This window comes from Sprattus sprattus, assembly GCF_963457725.1.
Source record: "Sprattus sprattus genome assembly, chromosome: 6".
In the NCBI taxonomy this organism is placed as follows: Eukaryota; Metazoa; Chordata; class Actinopteri; order Clupeiformes; family Clupeidae; genus Sprattus; species Sprattus sprattus.
In genome coordinates this window covers 18,710,095-18,724,379 of record NC_137925.1, presented here as the reverse complement: position 1 = coordinate 18,724,379, position 14,285 = coordinate 18,710,095, and the positions used below count along the sequence as shown (strand labels likewise).

At 43.9% G+C, this 14,285-nt stretch overlaps 1 protein-coding gene across 1 annotated transcript in view; it reads left to right on the top strand.

Annotated features, from left to right (window-relative positions):
• Window positions 1-9,569, top strand: part of tapt1a (transmembrane anterior posterior transformation 1a) — a gene marked incomplete at its 5' end in the record, with an annotated part of 25,749 nt that extends 16,180 nt beyond the window's left edge. Inside the window, 9 exons of the mRNA XM_080841147.1 lie at window positions 18-115; window positions 765-834; window positions 1,883-1,963; window positions 2,625-2,734; window positions 3,599-3,658; window positions 3,943-4,011; window positions 4,360-4,436; window positions 4,630-4,793; window positions 7,740-9,569. Of these exons, the coding sequence (XP_080697273.1) occupies window positions 18-115; window positions 765-834; window positions 1,883-1,963; window positions 2,625-2,734; window positions 3,599-3,658; window positions 3,943-4,011; window positions 4,360-4,436; window positions 4,630-4,793; window positions 7,740-7,990 (980 nt within the window). The 3' untranslated portion in view covers window positions 7,991-9,569. The remainder of the gene's footprint in view (window positions 1-17; window positions 116-764; window positions 835-1,882; window positions 1,964-2,624; window positions 2,735-3,598; window positions 3,659-3,942; window positions 4,012-4,359; window positions 4,437-4,629; window positions 4,794-7,739) is intronic.
• Window positions 9,570-14,285: the final 4,716 nt, after the last annotated feature.

Sequence of the window (14,285 nt, the reverse complement as noted above, 5' to 3'; positions counted from 1 at the left end):
ACCCGATCCTCTCTCAGTCCTCCACGCCATCCTCATCATGGTGCAAGCCTCTACACTCAACGTGGCCTTTAACTCTCACAACAAATCACTGCTCACCATCATGATGTCCAACAACGTAAGTCTCTGTCATGACTGAGAAGCAGATTTCAGTACTACTAGGAATCATTATAAGCATAGGTTTTAGACAGATACAGTCGTATATAGAGAGAGATTAAGAGATTTTCAGGGACGTGCACAGGAGGGGGCTAAGGTTGCCCGGGCAACTGCCCGTTTGCCTTCCTCGACTCAAGTTGCCCCTTCGAAGGAAATTATATATTTTTTTTTAACAGTATAACGGCTGCAGAATTTCATGTGGGCCTACATAAAAAAACAGTGGCAGCGGTTACAAAAATGAACGTGTTGCCCCATTTTTTCCAGGGCAGAGCAAACGCCCTTCAAAAATTCCTGTGCACATCCCTGAAGATATTTATATACGTTTGGATACAATGTGTGTGTGTTTGAGAGAAAGAGAGAAAAAGACTGAACTTTAATTCAGAATGTGCAACTCGAGGGTTTACATAAGTGAAGCTTTCTTTTATAACTGAAACTGGTTTGTTAGCAGCAGTGCAAATTCATCCATATTTGATCAAGAGTGAACAGGCTCAGCATGTTGCATGTAGAACAGCACACCTACATGTCTTCAAGTATTCGGTTTGACGTGTGTGTGTGTGTGTGTGTGTGTGTGTGTGTGTGTGTGTGTGTGTGTGTGTGTGTGTGTCCTGCAGTTTGTGGAGATCAAAGGTAGCGTCTTCAAGAAGTTTGAGAAAAACAACCTGTTCCAGATGTCCAACAGCGGTACGTTCAGCAGCAATCTCATTAACAGCAGACACACCCCAAGCAGCGCATCAATGTCATGCATATTATCCCACCTATGCATACATATAAAAGTCATTCCTGAGGCTCTTCAATAAGAGCCAAGTTGCAAAGACGATGATTGGACAGATATTTATATCTTCTTTATGGCTCCCTTTGATATGCTAATCACATACGTCTTCAGAAGGCTGCTTCACTTGGATCCGGTTACATTTACATTTAGTCATTTAGCAGACGCTTTTGTCCAAAGCGACGTACAAGGGAGAGAACAGTCAAGCTACGAGCACTAGAATATTAAAATAGAAATAGAAAAGAAAAAGAAGTGCAGGAATGTAACCACTGTAAGTGCAAGTTAAGCACTAGTCGAAGTGCCAGTTTAGGAAGGGAGGTGCTCTCTGAAGAGTTGGGTCTTCAAAAGCTTCTCGAAGGTAGACAGGGACGCCCCTGTCCGGTAGTGCTAGGCAGTTCGTTTCACCAATTTTAGGTAGGTGGGAGCAGAACCAGCAATCATTCTGTAGGCAAGCACAAGTGTCTTGAACTTAATGGGAGCAGCTACAGGCAACCAGTGGAGCACAATGAGTAGCGGGGTGATGTGTGCCCTCTTCAGTTGGTTGAACACCAGACGCTCTGCCGCGTTCTGGATCCAGTCAGTTAGCGTGGCGTATGGATGGATATACTGTATCTCCACCAGGGGCAGCGTGTTCATATCTGTGTGGCCTGCTGACTGGAGACACACATAAGGCTCAGTCTTAACTCCCCCTGGGGAGTCACCCTGTCTCGCCCAGGTCCACTGCTCGGCTTAATTGGGTAGTCAAGGTGTCTGATTAACTTGCTGCCCCCTGGGTGGATCTGATATGGTCTGAATAAAGCACTTGGGACGTCAGGAGACCCTCCACCAGGGCAGTAGAGGCTCAGAATGCTTCTTACTGAATGTGTTCACAGTGAGTAGTTAGGTTGACTGTAGTATTCATTCATATATTCTGTTTTTGTGTTTGTTTGTTTGTATGTTTGTTTACTTGTTTTTTTACAGATATCAAGGAAAGGTTTACCAACTATGCCCTTCTGCTAATTGTTTGCCTTCGCAACATGGAGCAGTTCTCCTGGAATTCAGGTGACTGGCATCAGTGTGTTGGGTATCTTGACTGTTGTGCAGTAGAATGCTTTAAAGGGTGCTCACCAACTATCTCACTCCATGAAGGAATAGTCGGCAGGTGACAAATTACTTGTATCCAGTTAGCAGGTTTAACACAGTAAAATGTAGGACCTTAACCGTTAAGGTATCCCTCTCAAAGGAGGACTTTTCTGTACAAACTGGTACACATATTTTAAATCTAAATTTTACAGTGTAATGTTATCTTTTCCTGGCAGAAGTAAGTCGGCTTTTACCCCGTGTATAATGGAGAAAAAGGTGTAAGTACTTGCCAGAAATAACAGCCTCAAATCCCAGTTCATTAACAAAGCTTTTAAAATCCTTTTTAGCCCTTTTCCAGCAGGCTAATTTGTCCCATTAGGCTCGCTGTCAGGATAGTTTTGCATTCAATGACCACCAGTCATTACCCGACTGACACTCCTAATAGTCCGTGTAATATCGTTTATGTTGGGTGGTTCTGGGGAATCAAACTGTATTACAGATCATCTTGTGTCCTTGTTATAGACTACATATGGGTAAAATAAGATGACAATATTTGATTTTAGTACTTTGTATAGTTGTTACTTTGGGAAGATTGTTTGATACACAGGAGGTATACTTAAAAGATGCTTCTTGACTGCAGATCACTTGTGGGTCCTCCTCCCTGATGTGTTGATGGTCATTCTGTCTGAGATGGCCGTGGATGTTGTCAAGCATGCTTTCATCACCAAGTTCAACGACATCACTGCAGATGTAAGAAAAGTGCATCATATTCAGAGAAGGATTACAAGGATGCGGGCCTACCCCCCTCCCACACACACACACGCGTGCGCACTCATACACACACAAGAACACACAAACACGCGCACTCACACACACACACACACACACACACACACACACACACACACACACACACACACACATATATATGCGCACTTATGCACACTTATGCACACACACACACGCACGCACGCACGCACGCACGCACGCACGCACGCACGCACGCGCGCATACATGAGCCCTCATGCGCACTCATATACACACACAGTCACACACACACACCACATCGCCAGTGCCTGGAGGCACTAATTTGAGCAAACATGGGTTTATTTGAAGTGCTTTCTCCAGGCTTGGAACTTAAAAGTTCCACTGTGTAAACTCTTGCTGGCTTGCTAGTCCAATAGATATGCATGCCAGTATGCTAGCCAAGTCTGACCCGCCTCTGTCAGAGTTGAGAAAAGTATCACAGTCAAACTCTGTGTGTGTGTGTGTGTGTGTGTGTGTGTGTGTGTGTGTGTGTGTGTGTGTGTGTGCTTCCAAAGGTATGAAGGACTCTGTTTCAGTCGTGAATTCAAATATGTACTTTGTTTAAATGGACATAATGCTGTTTATCAGGTGCTTGCATCCAATTGTCCCCTAAGGGAAAGGCTCCATTGTTGCACTGTGAATGTTCCCTTGAGGCTGTCAACAATACCGTTTCTCTGCAGTGCAAATACCCTGCACCACCAGTAAAACAGCCTGAAATGAATGATATTAACTTTAATTATCTGTGATTAGTGCTAAGTAGCTTATTTTCCCAGTTTCATTTTGGTCTGGTTCTCTCTCTCTCCACAGGTCTACAGTGAGTATAAAGCCAGCCTGGCTTTCGAGCTGATCAGCAGTCGACAGCAAAATGTATGTATCTGAAGTTGGTCGTATAAACAAGCATGTTTTAGACATGAATTTGTGTGCGTGTATTTGTGTGTTTGTATTTGTGTGTGTGTGCGTGATAGTGTGTGTGTGCGTGTGAGTACATGTGTGTTAGTGTGTGTCTTTGTTTGTGTATGTGTGTGTGTGCGTGGGTGTGCGTGATAGTGTGTATGTGTGCGTTTGTGTGTGTGTGTACACGTGTGTATGTGTGTGTGTGTGTGAGCGTGCGCGCGTGTGTGACATCTGACGTGTTGTTTGTGTGTCCCCAGGCCTACACGGACTACAGTGACTCTGTGGCCAGGAGAATGGGCTTCATCCCGCTGCCTCTCGCTGTGCTGGTCAGTGCTCTCATTGTGCTGCTCATATGAGACTTGGTTAGATCTGTGCTGGTCAGTGCTCTCATTGTGCTGCTCATCTTAGACTTGGTTAGATCTGTGCTGGTCAGTGCTCTCATTGGGCTGCTCATCTTAGACTTGGTTAGATCTGTGCTGGTCAGTGCTCTCATTGGGCTGCTCATCTTAGACTTGGTTAGATCTGTGCTGGTCAGTGCTCTCATTGGGCTGCTCATCTGAGACTTGGTTAGATCTGTGCTGGTCAGTGCTCTCATTGGGCTGCTCATCTTAGACTTGGTTAGATCTGTGCTGGTCAGTGCTCTCATTGATGTGTGTTCCTTTTGCTGTCAACAGTTGTTACGAGTGGTGCTGAGTTGTGTGAAGATCCAGGGGGCGTTATCGACTGTATGTCTGCTACTGTTCTACCTGGGGTGAGACATATTGAGACACACACACACACAGACACACACACACACACATATACATCGAAACACACACACACACACACAACGCATGTCCACACCTGACTATAATGGAACCGAACATGAGCAATTGAAACATAAGAACGTAGTCTCACACAGTCCATTCGTTTACATGCACGTTTACCCACGTGTTTGTGTGTAGGTTGCTAACGCTGAAGGTGCTGAACAGCATAGTACTCCTGGGGAAGTCCTGTAAGTACGTGCGGCAGGCCAAGATGGAGCAGAAGCTGTTTGAGAAGACACCCACTGCCCCCCCAGCCAAGACCGCCAGCAGGCCTAGCAAACCCAAGCCCAGCAGCTCACCAGGTGGGTCAGGTGGGCACCTCACAAGAGTACCATAGAATTCCAATCAATAGAATGGACATTTCTGTTCATAAAAACTCTATGTTCTGTGTCAGACCCAGAGAAGGAAGTAAATTGACTGTGGGTGGGATCGATGGCACCTTTTGTTCTAGTTTGAGCTTTTCAGAACTGTGAATTATGAGCGTGTGTGTGTGCGTGTGCGTGTGATTGTGCGTGCGCATATTGGTCCCCATAGTTATATAATAGTCATCAAGGTCCCCAGTAAAACATGGATCCATCCTTTAAGTGTGCTAAGGCCCTTGTTCGTTCTTGTAGGTCTCTCCACAACAACTTTAAAGGACAGTAGATAAGCATAGGGGTCTCTCGTCATCTTAATTCTCTGTATTGTTGGCTATGTGAGACTAACCGTGCTGTGATTTGCTGGGATCTGCTTACTGTACCTGAGGCTAATAGATAACAAGTCATTCAGGAGCCTTGTCTGCCCTGTGTTCATACGTACACAGACCTGTCACCGTGATGGACACTTGTGATAAAGTGAGCCTTGTCTTCCCTGTGTTCATACATACACAGACAAACCTGTCAACGTGATGGAGACTTGTGATAAAGTGGAAGATTTATTCAGGGAGAAGCTGTGAGGCGAATAAAAATGTAAAGCCATGACTGGAATCTTCAAAAAGGCTGTTCCACACACATCACTGAAGCATGTCAGCGGATCATGCACGACTGATGTCCCACGAGGCATTGCAGCCAGGAACAAGCCCCACAGCTGCAGTGATAGCTAGTAGAATCACTCGGATAGATTTTTTGAACCACGGTTTCTGGTGTTTTTTAATGAAAGATTCTAATCGATAGCTCTGATTATTGATGATAATGGCTACAGCCTGCATGTGCGGTAGCATATGTGTCCATTTTGTTTGCAGAAAATAAAGAAAACACACATGCAATAACAAATGGACATAAGCTTATAAAAATGTCGATTTCCTATAATTCACTAACTAATTTCCCACCAGACAAACTAAACTAAACATGACCTAATTAGGACCGCTGTGGTCTAGTTACCACCAGCGTCGGTCTACAAACAGGTTTTTCCTAGTAGTCTACGCCGACATGGACAAGAAGGTGTGTGCGTTAATAGAACACCCGCTGTTTCACTAAAACAAATGGCGTTCTAAATGGAGGTTAGGTAGGAGTGTGACAATCAGTCAGGTAAATTATTCACAGCTTTCCTGCTCAAGCCGTGGCATTGGCTTCGCCGCTTGTTATCAACCCACCACCACCACCACCACTAACACCACCACCACCACCCCTGCCCTCGCGCCTCCCGTCTTCTTTGGTTGAGAATGAAATGGGGTGTACGCAGGGAGAATGCTTGCCTCCTGCCTGCACAGTCGACTCCTGCGTGATCCCTACCGTGCACTTCAGGACCCTGGCCAGTGACCCCCCCCCACCCCCCCCCCAAACATACTTTCTGTTCGCTTCTCTTTTAGGCACATTTGGAGTGTGAACTCGTGAAAGAATAATAATCATTTGCAGCCATTGGCCTGAAAGGCCTTGAAGGCAGGGGACATGAATCTCTCTGCTGCTCCCGCGTCCCATCTCTTTTCCTCTCTCCTCATCTTTTCTTATCCTTCTTCCTTCATCCCTCATCTTCTCACCCTCTTCTCTTCTCCTCTCCGTTTTTTTATTTTTTTGTCCACCCTCACCTCCTCCTCTCCTCTTCTCTTCTCACTTCTTTTGCTCTCCTCACTTCCTATTTTCCACTTTTCTCTCTTACCCCCCCTTCCCCCTCCCATTCTCCCCTCCCCCCATCTCTTTTTGTTTTCCCCCCATCCTTGCAGCCTCTCCACTCCAATCATTCCCTCCTCTTCCCTCCTCATCCCCTGGTTTCTCTCTCTCTCTTTTCTCCCTCTCCTCTTTTCCTCTCCCCCCCCCCCCCCCATCCTCCTGCTCTGTTCTCCCTGCTGAGCGGCAGGCTGCTGCTCCCCACTGATGCCGAGCAGAGATGCCACCACCACCAGCGCCTCCACAGCTGAGAGCGCCTGGGAACAGAGGGCGCAGATCTGTCACTGCACCTCACGTCAAAGATCATCTGGCATCTCTGCAGGCCCTCGCTGCCAAATCTCCTCTTAACAATACTACTGTATGTCAGGATTTAAGAGAGCTCTCTTCTGGGAGACACACACACACACACACACACACACACACACACATGCATGCACACACACACACACACACACACACACACACACACACACACACACACACACACACACACACACACACACACACACACATACACACTGAAGTCCAGCAAACACTCCACTCCTGGGGGGGGGGGGGGGGGGGGGGTAAAGTAGCATTTTTTGGACGTGTTTTAGGCAGCAGCCCTGCAGCTCTGAAGAGAAACTGCTGAAGTGTGAAATTCGTTTTTTTTCTCTGTTTGCTCTTGCTCCATCTTTCACACTCTTTCAGTGTATCATGGTGTCTTTCTCTCTCGCGCGCTTTTGCTGTTTCTTGTAAACGAAGCAATTGGTTTGTGTTGAGCTCTGCTGCAAATGAAGGGGATTATGTTGTTATGGTTTGGAAAGACGTTAAAGAGGTCCCTCAGCAGTAAGCACTTGCAAACGCTAAATGTCTGATCCTGGGGTGTACACTGAGTTTGTGTCGATCTGCGAAAGTTGTGACATTTGTTTCATTTACATTTTTACATTTAGTCATTTAGCAGACGCTTTTATCCAAAGCGACTTACAAGGATGTATACACATTTTTGCAGGTACACTGATGGCACAGTGCACAGCAGGAGCAATTAGGGGTTCAGTGTCTTGCTCAAGGACACTTCGTCAGGGAATAGCAACCTTGTGATTACTAAACGACTTCTCTACCTCCTGTACCACTGTTTCCCAGCATTCTCTAACTGCTCCTATCCTGTGGTGTTTTTTTTACCTCCAGTCACACCAAAAGTCGAGCGTCCCGTCACCTCCATCACAAAGCAGCCGATGCCTCGTGCCGAGATCATCAACCCGGTACCTTCGCCTGTTGTCAAGGACAATGACCCAGTCGAGAGCCCCCCCGCCACACCGTCCCCCAAAGCAGAGGACGCAGCCACCCCTCCGGACTCTCCGGAGATGAAGCACCGCTCACCCAAGAAGGACCTGCTGGAGATCGACCGCTTCACGATATGTGGCAACCGCATCGGCTGAGCTCGCCAACGCTACCTCCTCCACCTGCCACGCACACAGCCAAAGACCTGCACGGGGGGGGGGGGGGGGCACCAGGACTCTTAGTAAATTATTCTCCAGCTGAGTTATTATTTTTGCCATTTTCTCCTCGATTCATTCCACCCCCTGAGACTGTGTTTTCCTTAGAGAGCATCATAAGGGGGCATGGAGACTGCTAACGAGCATTCCAATAGAGACGGTGGGATTCTGTGTCCATGGAAACGCTGAGTGCACACAGAATGTCTGCCTCTGGTTGGTGGACTTAAGGTGAGCACTCCTCCACTCCGGCCTATGCAGGGCTTACAGCTGCAGACTGATGAACAATAGAAGTGGCACTCACAGAAGACTGGACAAAGAGCAAAATGCCCACAATGGCTGGTGAACACATTTTAAGCCCTAAACATTCAAATAAAAACTAAATGTATGAATATGTTAATGTAATATATTCAAGATTTACTATTAACCAAAATGTTTTATATGGGAAATGAAGGATAATATATTTTCTGTGCCATTGTTTTGCTCTAGTACACTAGTAGGCAACATGTAGGCACCGCTTATTGAGGCGCTTTGTCTTTTTTGTGGGCCCTAAGAAAATGTCAGCCATTAATGTTCTAGTATCTTCCTTAGATGTTTTAGAAGCAACCGTAACATTTTGAATAGAAAATGCTGCCAAATGAATGCTTTCATTGCCAGGACGCTAAAGACTTCAGGACAAATGTCATAATTGCTGCAAGAAATTTTCTTAAAACCTTCAATTTAGTCCTGAAAATGCTGGATATTTCACAGGCAGAGCAGTGTTATATGTCTAATAGGTTTAGATGCTTGTCAGTAACAACACTATTAGGAACTAGGGATATTCCGTCAGGACTAAGCAGTGAGAATTTGCACTTTCTTACCACACTGTCTTAATCTTGACACTGCAAGTGTTCATAACGATCAGATTCCAGGTTCAATTCCTTGTAACATTTTTGGTTTTCATGACCTCTCTTTATTTTTAGTATTTGTAATCCAAGTTAAGTTGGTCTTTGATGGTGGTGGTGTATAAGACTTAATTGTCCCACAGATTTTGATAAAGGTTGCTCACATTGCATTTTCACCAAGTCATTTGGAAATAGTATGTAGCCAAAATATGTTTCCCTTTCTATGATTACCACTTTTATAATTATCTTAACTGAAAGTGTTATAGAAATATTATTCCTGTACCTTCACATAGCTGTGGTAACTGCTGTATGCTAGTCGGTGCAGATGGAATCACTGTTTGAAGTGGCAGCCATGTTTACGTACTTGGCCTGATAATCTATTTTCATAGATCTGATTCCTCATCGTAGACAAGAAATGAGGCAAGGTTGACTTGAAAAGGTGTTTGATTTGCTTTTGTCATTTTTCATTGAATGTTGTTTGAGAACAGTAGAACTACACATTTGTACTGGTATACTTTGCAGACAAGCAGTCTTTGTTGAGTAAAACATGTCTAAATTATTTTATGTCATCTTAGTAATTAAAAAATAATAATGGTTCTATTTTTTAATGACTGAGGGTTATACAGGAAGGTACTTTGTGCATTAAATTGTGTATGGAGTTGTGACTTAACTCTGAAGTATTTTTGTAACTCTTCAAATGTGACAAGTACTGAAAATATGTGTCAATAATTTCATGTGTTCAGGTTTAACATCTTGTTTTAAACTGATGTATTTTTGATGACAAATAAACAATGTTTTGTAATCTCTGTGCCTTTCTGTACCCCCTCAACTCCCCTGTGTTAGTACAATCCCATCTAAATGTAGAACTTCTAGAACTGTTAGAACTAGCTTTCTCTCCCATTGGCTGACAAAGCACACTTTTCAGTATGCACTGTCAAGCATGTACCATGGACATGTGTGGACATTAAGTTAAGAAGATTTTGGCAGAATGTTCATTTTGGAGTATGAAACACCCCCTTGGTGGATGTAATCAGCAATTTTAATTCAACACATTAATTATCAAATTATACCTGCCACGGCGTGGCTTTTATCCACATCTCTCAGGCCACCCAAAGGCTGTTGCACTGCCCCTGCAAGGCCAGTGGGGCAAGAGGGTAAGTGCATGCTTTTGTATCACTGACACCCATTGACCTAATCTCATCAGGTAATTATCTGGGATAAGCACCTGTGTGACCCAAAAGACCCCCATCCCTGACACCCCCCCCCCCCAACCACAAGTCCACACGTTAACAGGGAACTGCAATAAAACAATATGAAGCTCAGTTCAATAACCCCAGTGTTCCCCGCCCCACCCCCCTTAATCTATCAGCCAGACCCCATAATAACCTTGTTGACCATGTTAGAGGCTAGTGACTCATACAGACGAGGTGGAGTAAATCCGTCTACTGCCAAAGCCCCCAGACCCCCCCCCCCCCTCCACAAAATACACACCCACACATCTCCAGGTCCTTGAGGTCTAATCTCTAAGCTCCTTAGCCTCTTGGGGATGTGTCCTTCAGCTCTCCGCTGTTTCAGCTTCAGGAAATCCTCCAGTTCACGCAGTCTGGCAGGAACCACGCCAGTGTGCCCATGCCTTTCTAGGTCTTTCAAGGCTGGAAAGACTCAATATTCAACTGCTTCTCTTCTCCTCTGCTCTCTCCTTTACTATCTTGTCTTCACCTTTGCTGTGTACCTCGCTCACCCTATCCTCTATAGGTGAGGCCCAGGCCCTCTGGCAGTTGGCATCCTGGAAGTTTTTTCTTGGCTTTGCTGTGATGTTTTTGCTTTTGGATGGACGCCTGGGCCCAAGTCGCATACACTCAATACACAACAATAAATGACTCATACTGAAGCATCAGTATGTAGGAAGCATGTTACTGTTGTAGCTGCTGGAGATAGATCTAGTTTGAACTGCTTTGTATACAGTTTTATACACAGGGACACCAGATACCTCTGAGGAGTTGTGAGATAATCAAAAATGTTTTTGACTTTCTCTAATCGTTTTAACTTGAGTAAATGTACTAAGATACTGCTGGTGTGCAGTTTTTTCCAGTGATTTGTGTGGGCTGGATCAGCAAGATGGCTGCTGTGCAGGGTGATATGGATGGCTGATAGCAGTCTTGTCCAAACATTGTCTCTCTGATGTGGGGCTGTTGGTTTAGGCTTTGGTTGCATCGTCCTTTGTTCACAAAACATTCTGCCACACTGGCAGTCCTGCGCCGTGGCTTAATCTGTGACAGAAAGGTGAAATCAGTCTGTGATGCCCTAATGTAAGCACAAAAAGAACATTACAGCTATAGAAACTGTGAAAGATATATGCTGTATTAGTTTTTTATCATGAGTGTGTTTAAGTCTGTAAATGGATTCTCCATCAGTTTGTTTGTTCTGTTGAAAGGAATGTAGTGTCTGAGAGAAAGAGGGATGTTAAAACTTAGACGCGCCATAAGATGTTTAGAAATAGACTGAGATAGTGATTGAGGATGCCATGTGTTTTGTGAATTCTTCTTTATTGTTGTGTTTGAACTCAGGAAGTTGCCCAGGTTTTGGGCTGAGAGGTCTTAGGTTAAATTCTCATTATTGGAGGGAAAAGACAGGTTGCAAAATCGTTAAGGACCTGGGAGTGGTCAATGTATTTTGTAAACCACTGATGTTCAATAAAAGGTTGTTTTGGTCAGTAGGCAGGCAGAAGCGATTCTCCGCCTAGGATCCAGGGCGTAAAACAATCTGTTAAACTTTACTCTGGTTTGTGGCGTCGTTATTCTAAGTTATTCTAACAAAACTTAGTAAGTGTTTAGGATTTTTCCCTGACATTCTTGGTCCTTCCGAGCCGGAGCCCAAGATGACCACCCCTGGGAGCAGTCTCCAGAAGCCGAAGCCGCCTGTCACGACTAACAGAGAGGTCTAAATTCTACATGGGACTGCCGGTGGAAGGATTCTGCCCCCATGGAGGTTGGCCTGACGGGATCCGGAACCAGATTTGACCCACATATAAGTAAGTGACCGGGGGTTACTGAATAACAGAGTATGAAGTAAAAGTAGCATATGGGGTTACTAAAGAACAGACAATAGCTATAAAGAGATCTGGGAATCTCATGAGATATGGTATCTCATATAGAAATATTTCTGCCCCAATCCGGGATTGAGGGATGCAAATGGATGTACATCTGTGTGAATGTAGGCCTATGTGTGTGAATGTATGAATGAATAGATAGAAAAACGTTGTTGAGCGGAAAAAACTCTGTGTCTCGGTTTAGTTACATTGCGTGGTCGAACAGGCATGACGTCATCACTAACAGACCATTTAAATGGACCACGATGCCAGAATAGTCATGCTTATGTAGCCTATTACTTAAATAAATGTATGTTTGTAGTTCGTAATACGTTTACAGCTCGTCCTAATTATAATACGTTGGGAGAGAGGTTCTAACGTGTCTTAAGGAGTTATAGCGTAAGAGCAAACGCCGCTGAAACCTAAAATTTGAGCACCGGTTGAAACAATCCCTATTGAGAGAAGAAGAAAGTGGTAAAATTGTGGATTAAAACTCGAAATAAAAGAAAGCAATAACAATTCTAAAGTCCATCCCCTAGAGACGCAGGCGAGGGAGAGGACACCATCATTGCAGCCTTATAGAGGTATAAAGATACTGGGAGTAGGCTATTATGATAATGATGACGCTAAATATATACGATATATGATATAAATATAATAAATAATATAAGTGCAGATCGATTAGAGAATTAGGAATTTCAGTCTGATCAACCGAAATGTCTCTATTCCATAATGGATTTGCCTAATATAGTGCAGAAATGATAAAGATAGTAGGCCTATAAGAGGTTCCGCATCCCTTAAAGGGTGTGGAGAGGCATACTAGAGAATTCAGGATATTAGCGCAAAGAAGTTATTAATTGAACTTAGTCAGAGTTGAAAGAGCAATAAGTAGCTTATGAGTCTTTATGCCAAAGAGAATAAAAATAGTCACGAGAATTAGTTAAAACAAGGTATAATAAAGAAACTATAATAGTGGCAACAATGTTAACAGAGAAATAATTCGCTAACAGGATAATCTGTAAAATCACAAGCCATGGTTTCACCCTCTGTCCGTTTAAATCTTCTTGGACAAGATGTAATGACTAAACTAGGCTTAGCCAGGCTACTCCACGGAACAGGCAGGAATGACGGCCAGGCGATGTGATAGTAAGATAGTAAGTGAATTAATATAAGAAGCGCAAAAAGCAAGTTCCGAGACCTTCTATATGCGTTAATTTCTTTACATGGCTGGGTTGTGTGTGCTTTCACTCACACGTAAGGACTAATCATTTGAATTATCTGTCTTAAAACTCGAAGTGGTTAGAAAGTCACTTCTGTTAGTTATCTAATTGGTTAAATATAGCATTAACAGTGTAGCGATCTCACAGAGACTACTACGAGTATGATTCAATAATGACTTTATTGGTCGTTATAACTTCGGCTGAACACATACGTTTCTGTGGCTTCTTCTCACAGAACTTCCAGAGACATGACAACAAGTTAAAAGTTCTCTTAACGAGGTGCCCCCGCCCCCTGGCTGCTCTGACAGCCCCCCTCAGCGCATAGTAATATATGAGCTGCCGTGGTTGACAGAGAGCAAGGACACAGGCACACAGACAACACTATGAACATGAACACATTAAACATACTGGTCGTTACAATAGTAATACAAAGTATGCGGTTGTTTATCTCCTTAATTAATGGCAAAAGCTATGGTGTAAAACATAGAAACACCTCCTAGTTCGCGAAAAGCTATGACCGTGTGCGTGTATTTGCCGTGCTGGGGAACAGAGATAGGGCTGTTGCTAATGTCGAAGAGACTGCTGGTTTACTGCTGTCTGGTATCCCCTTATAGGCTAGATTGATCTACAGGCTGACGGTACTGCCAAGTATCTTGGCTGTGTAGAAGTAACACACAAATAAAGTTGACTGACTTGAAGGAAGTTAGCAACAATTATTTTCTGAATGAAATAAAAAGCCTCGACATCTTGGAAAATTCTTCAAATAAATGGAAATTACCAGAAGGTTCACCAAGTTAAAATGAAAAGTGAGATTCTTAAAATCGGTCCTTTTGTTTATCAGTAGCGACAACGTATGATTAAATTGCATTATCTGATCCATATATAACCTCACACGTAAGGTGTCCTAATAGCCATGGAGCAGGAGTGAATACTTAATAAGATTTGAGCCTACATGATTTATTTTAAAAGATAAGATCAGTGTATGTTGTTACAATTACGAGTAATTGTTAGCATGTTGTTATGGGACAAAGTTTTCGTCCTGGGTGTAT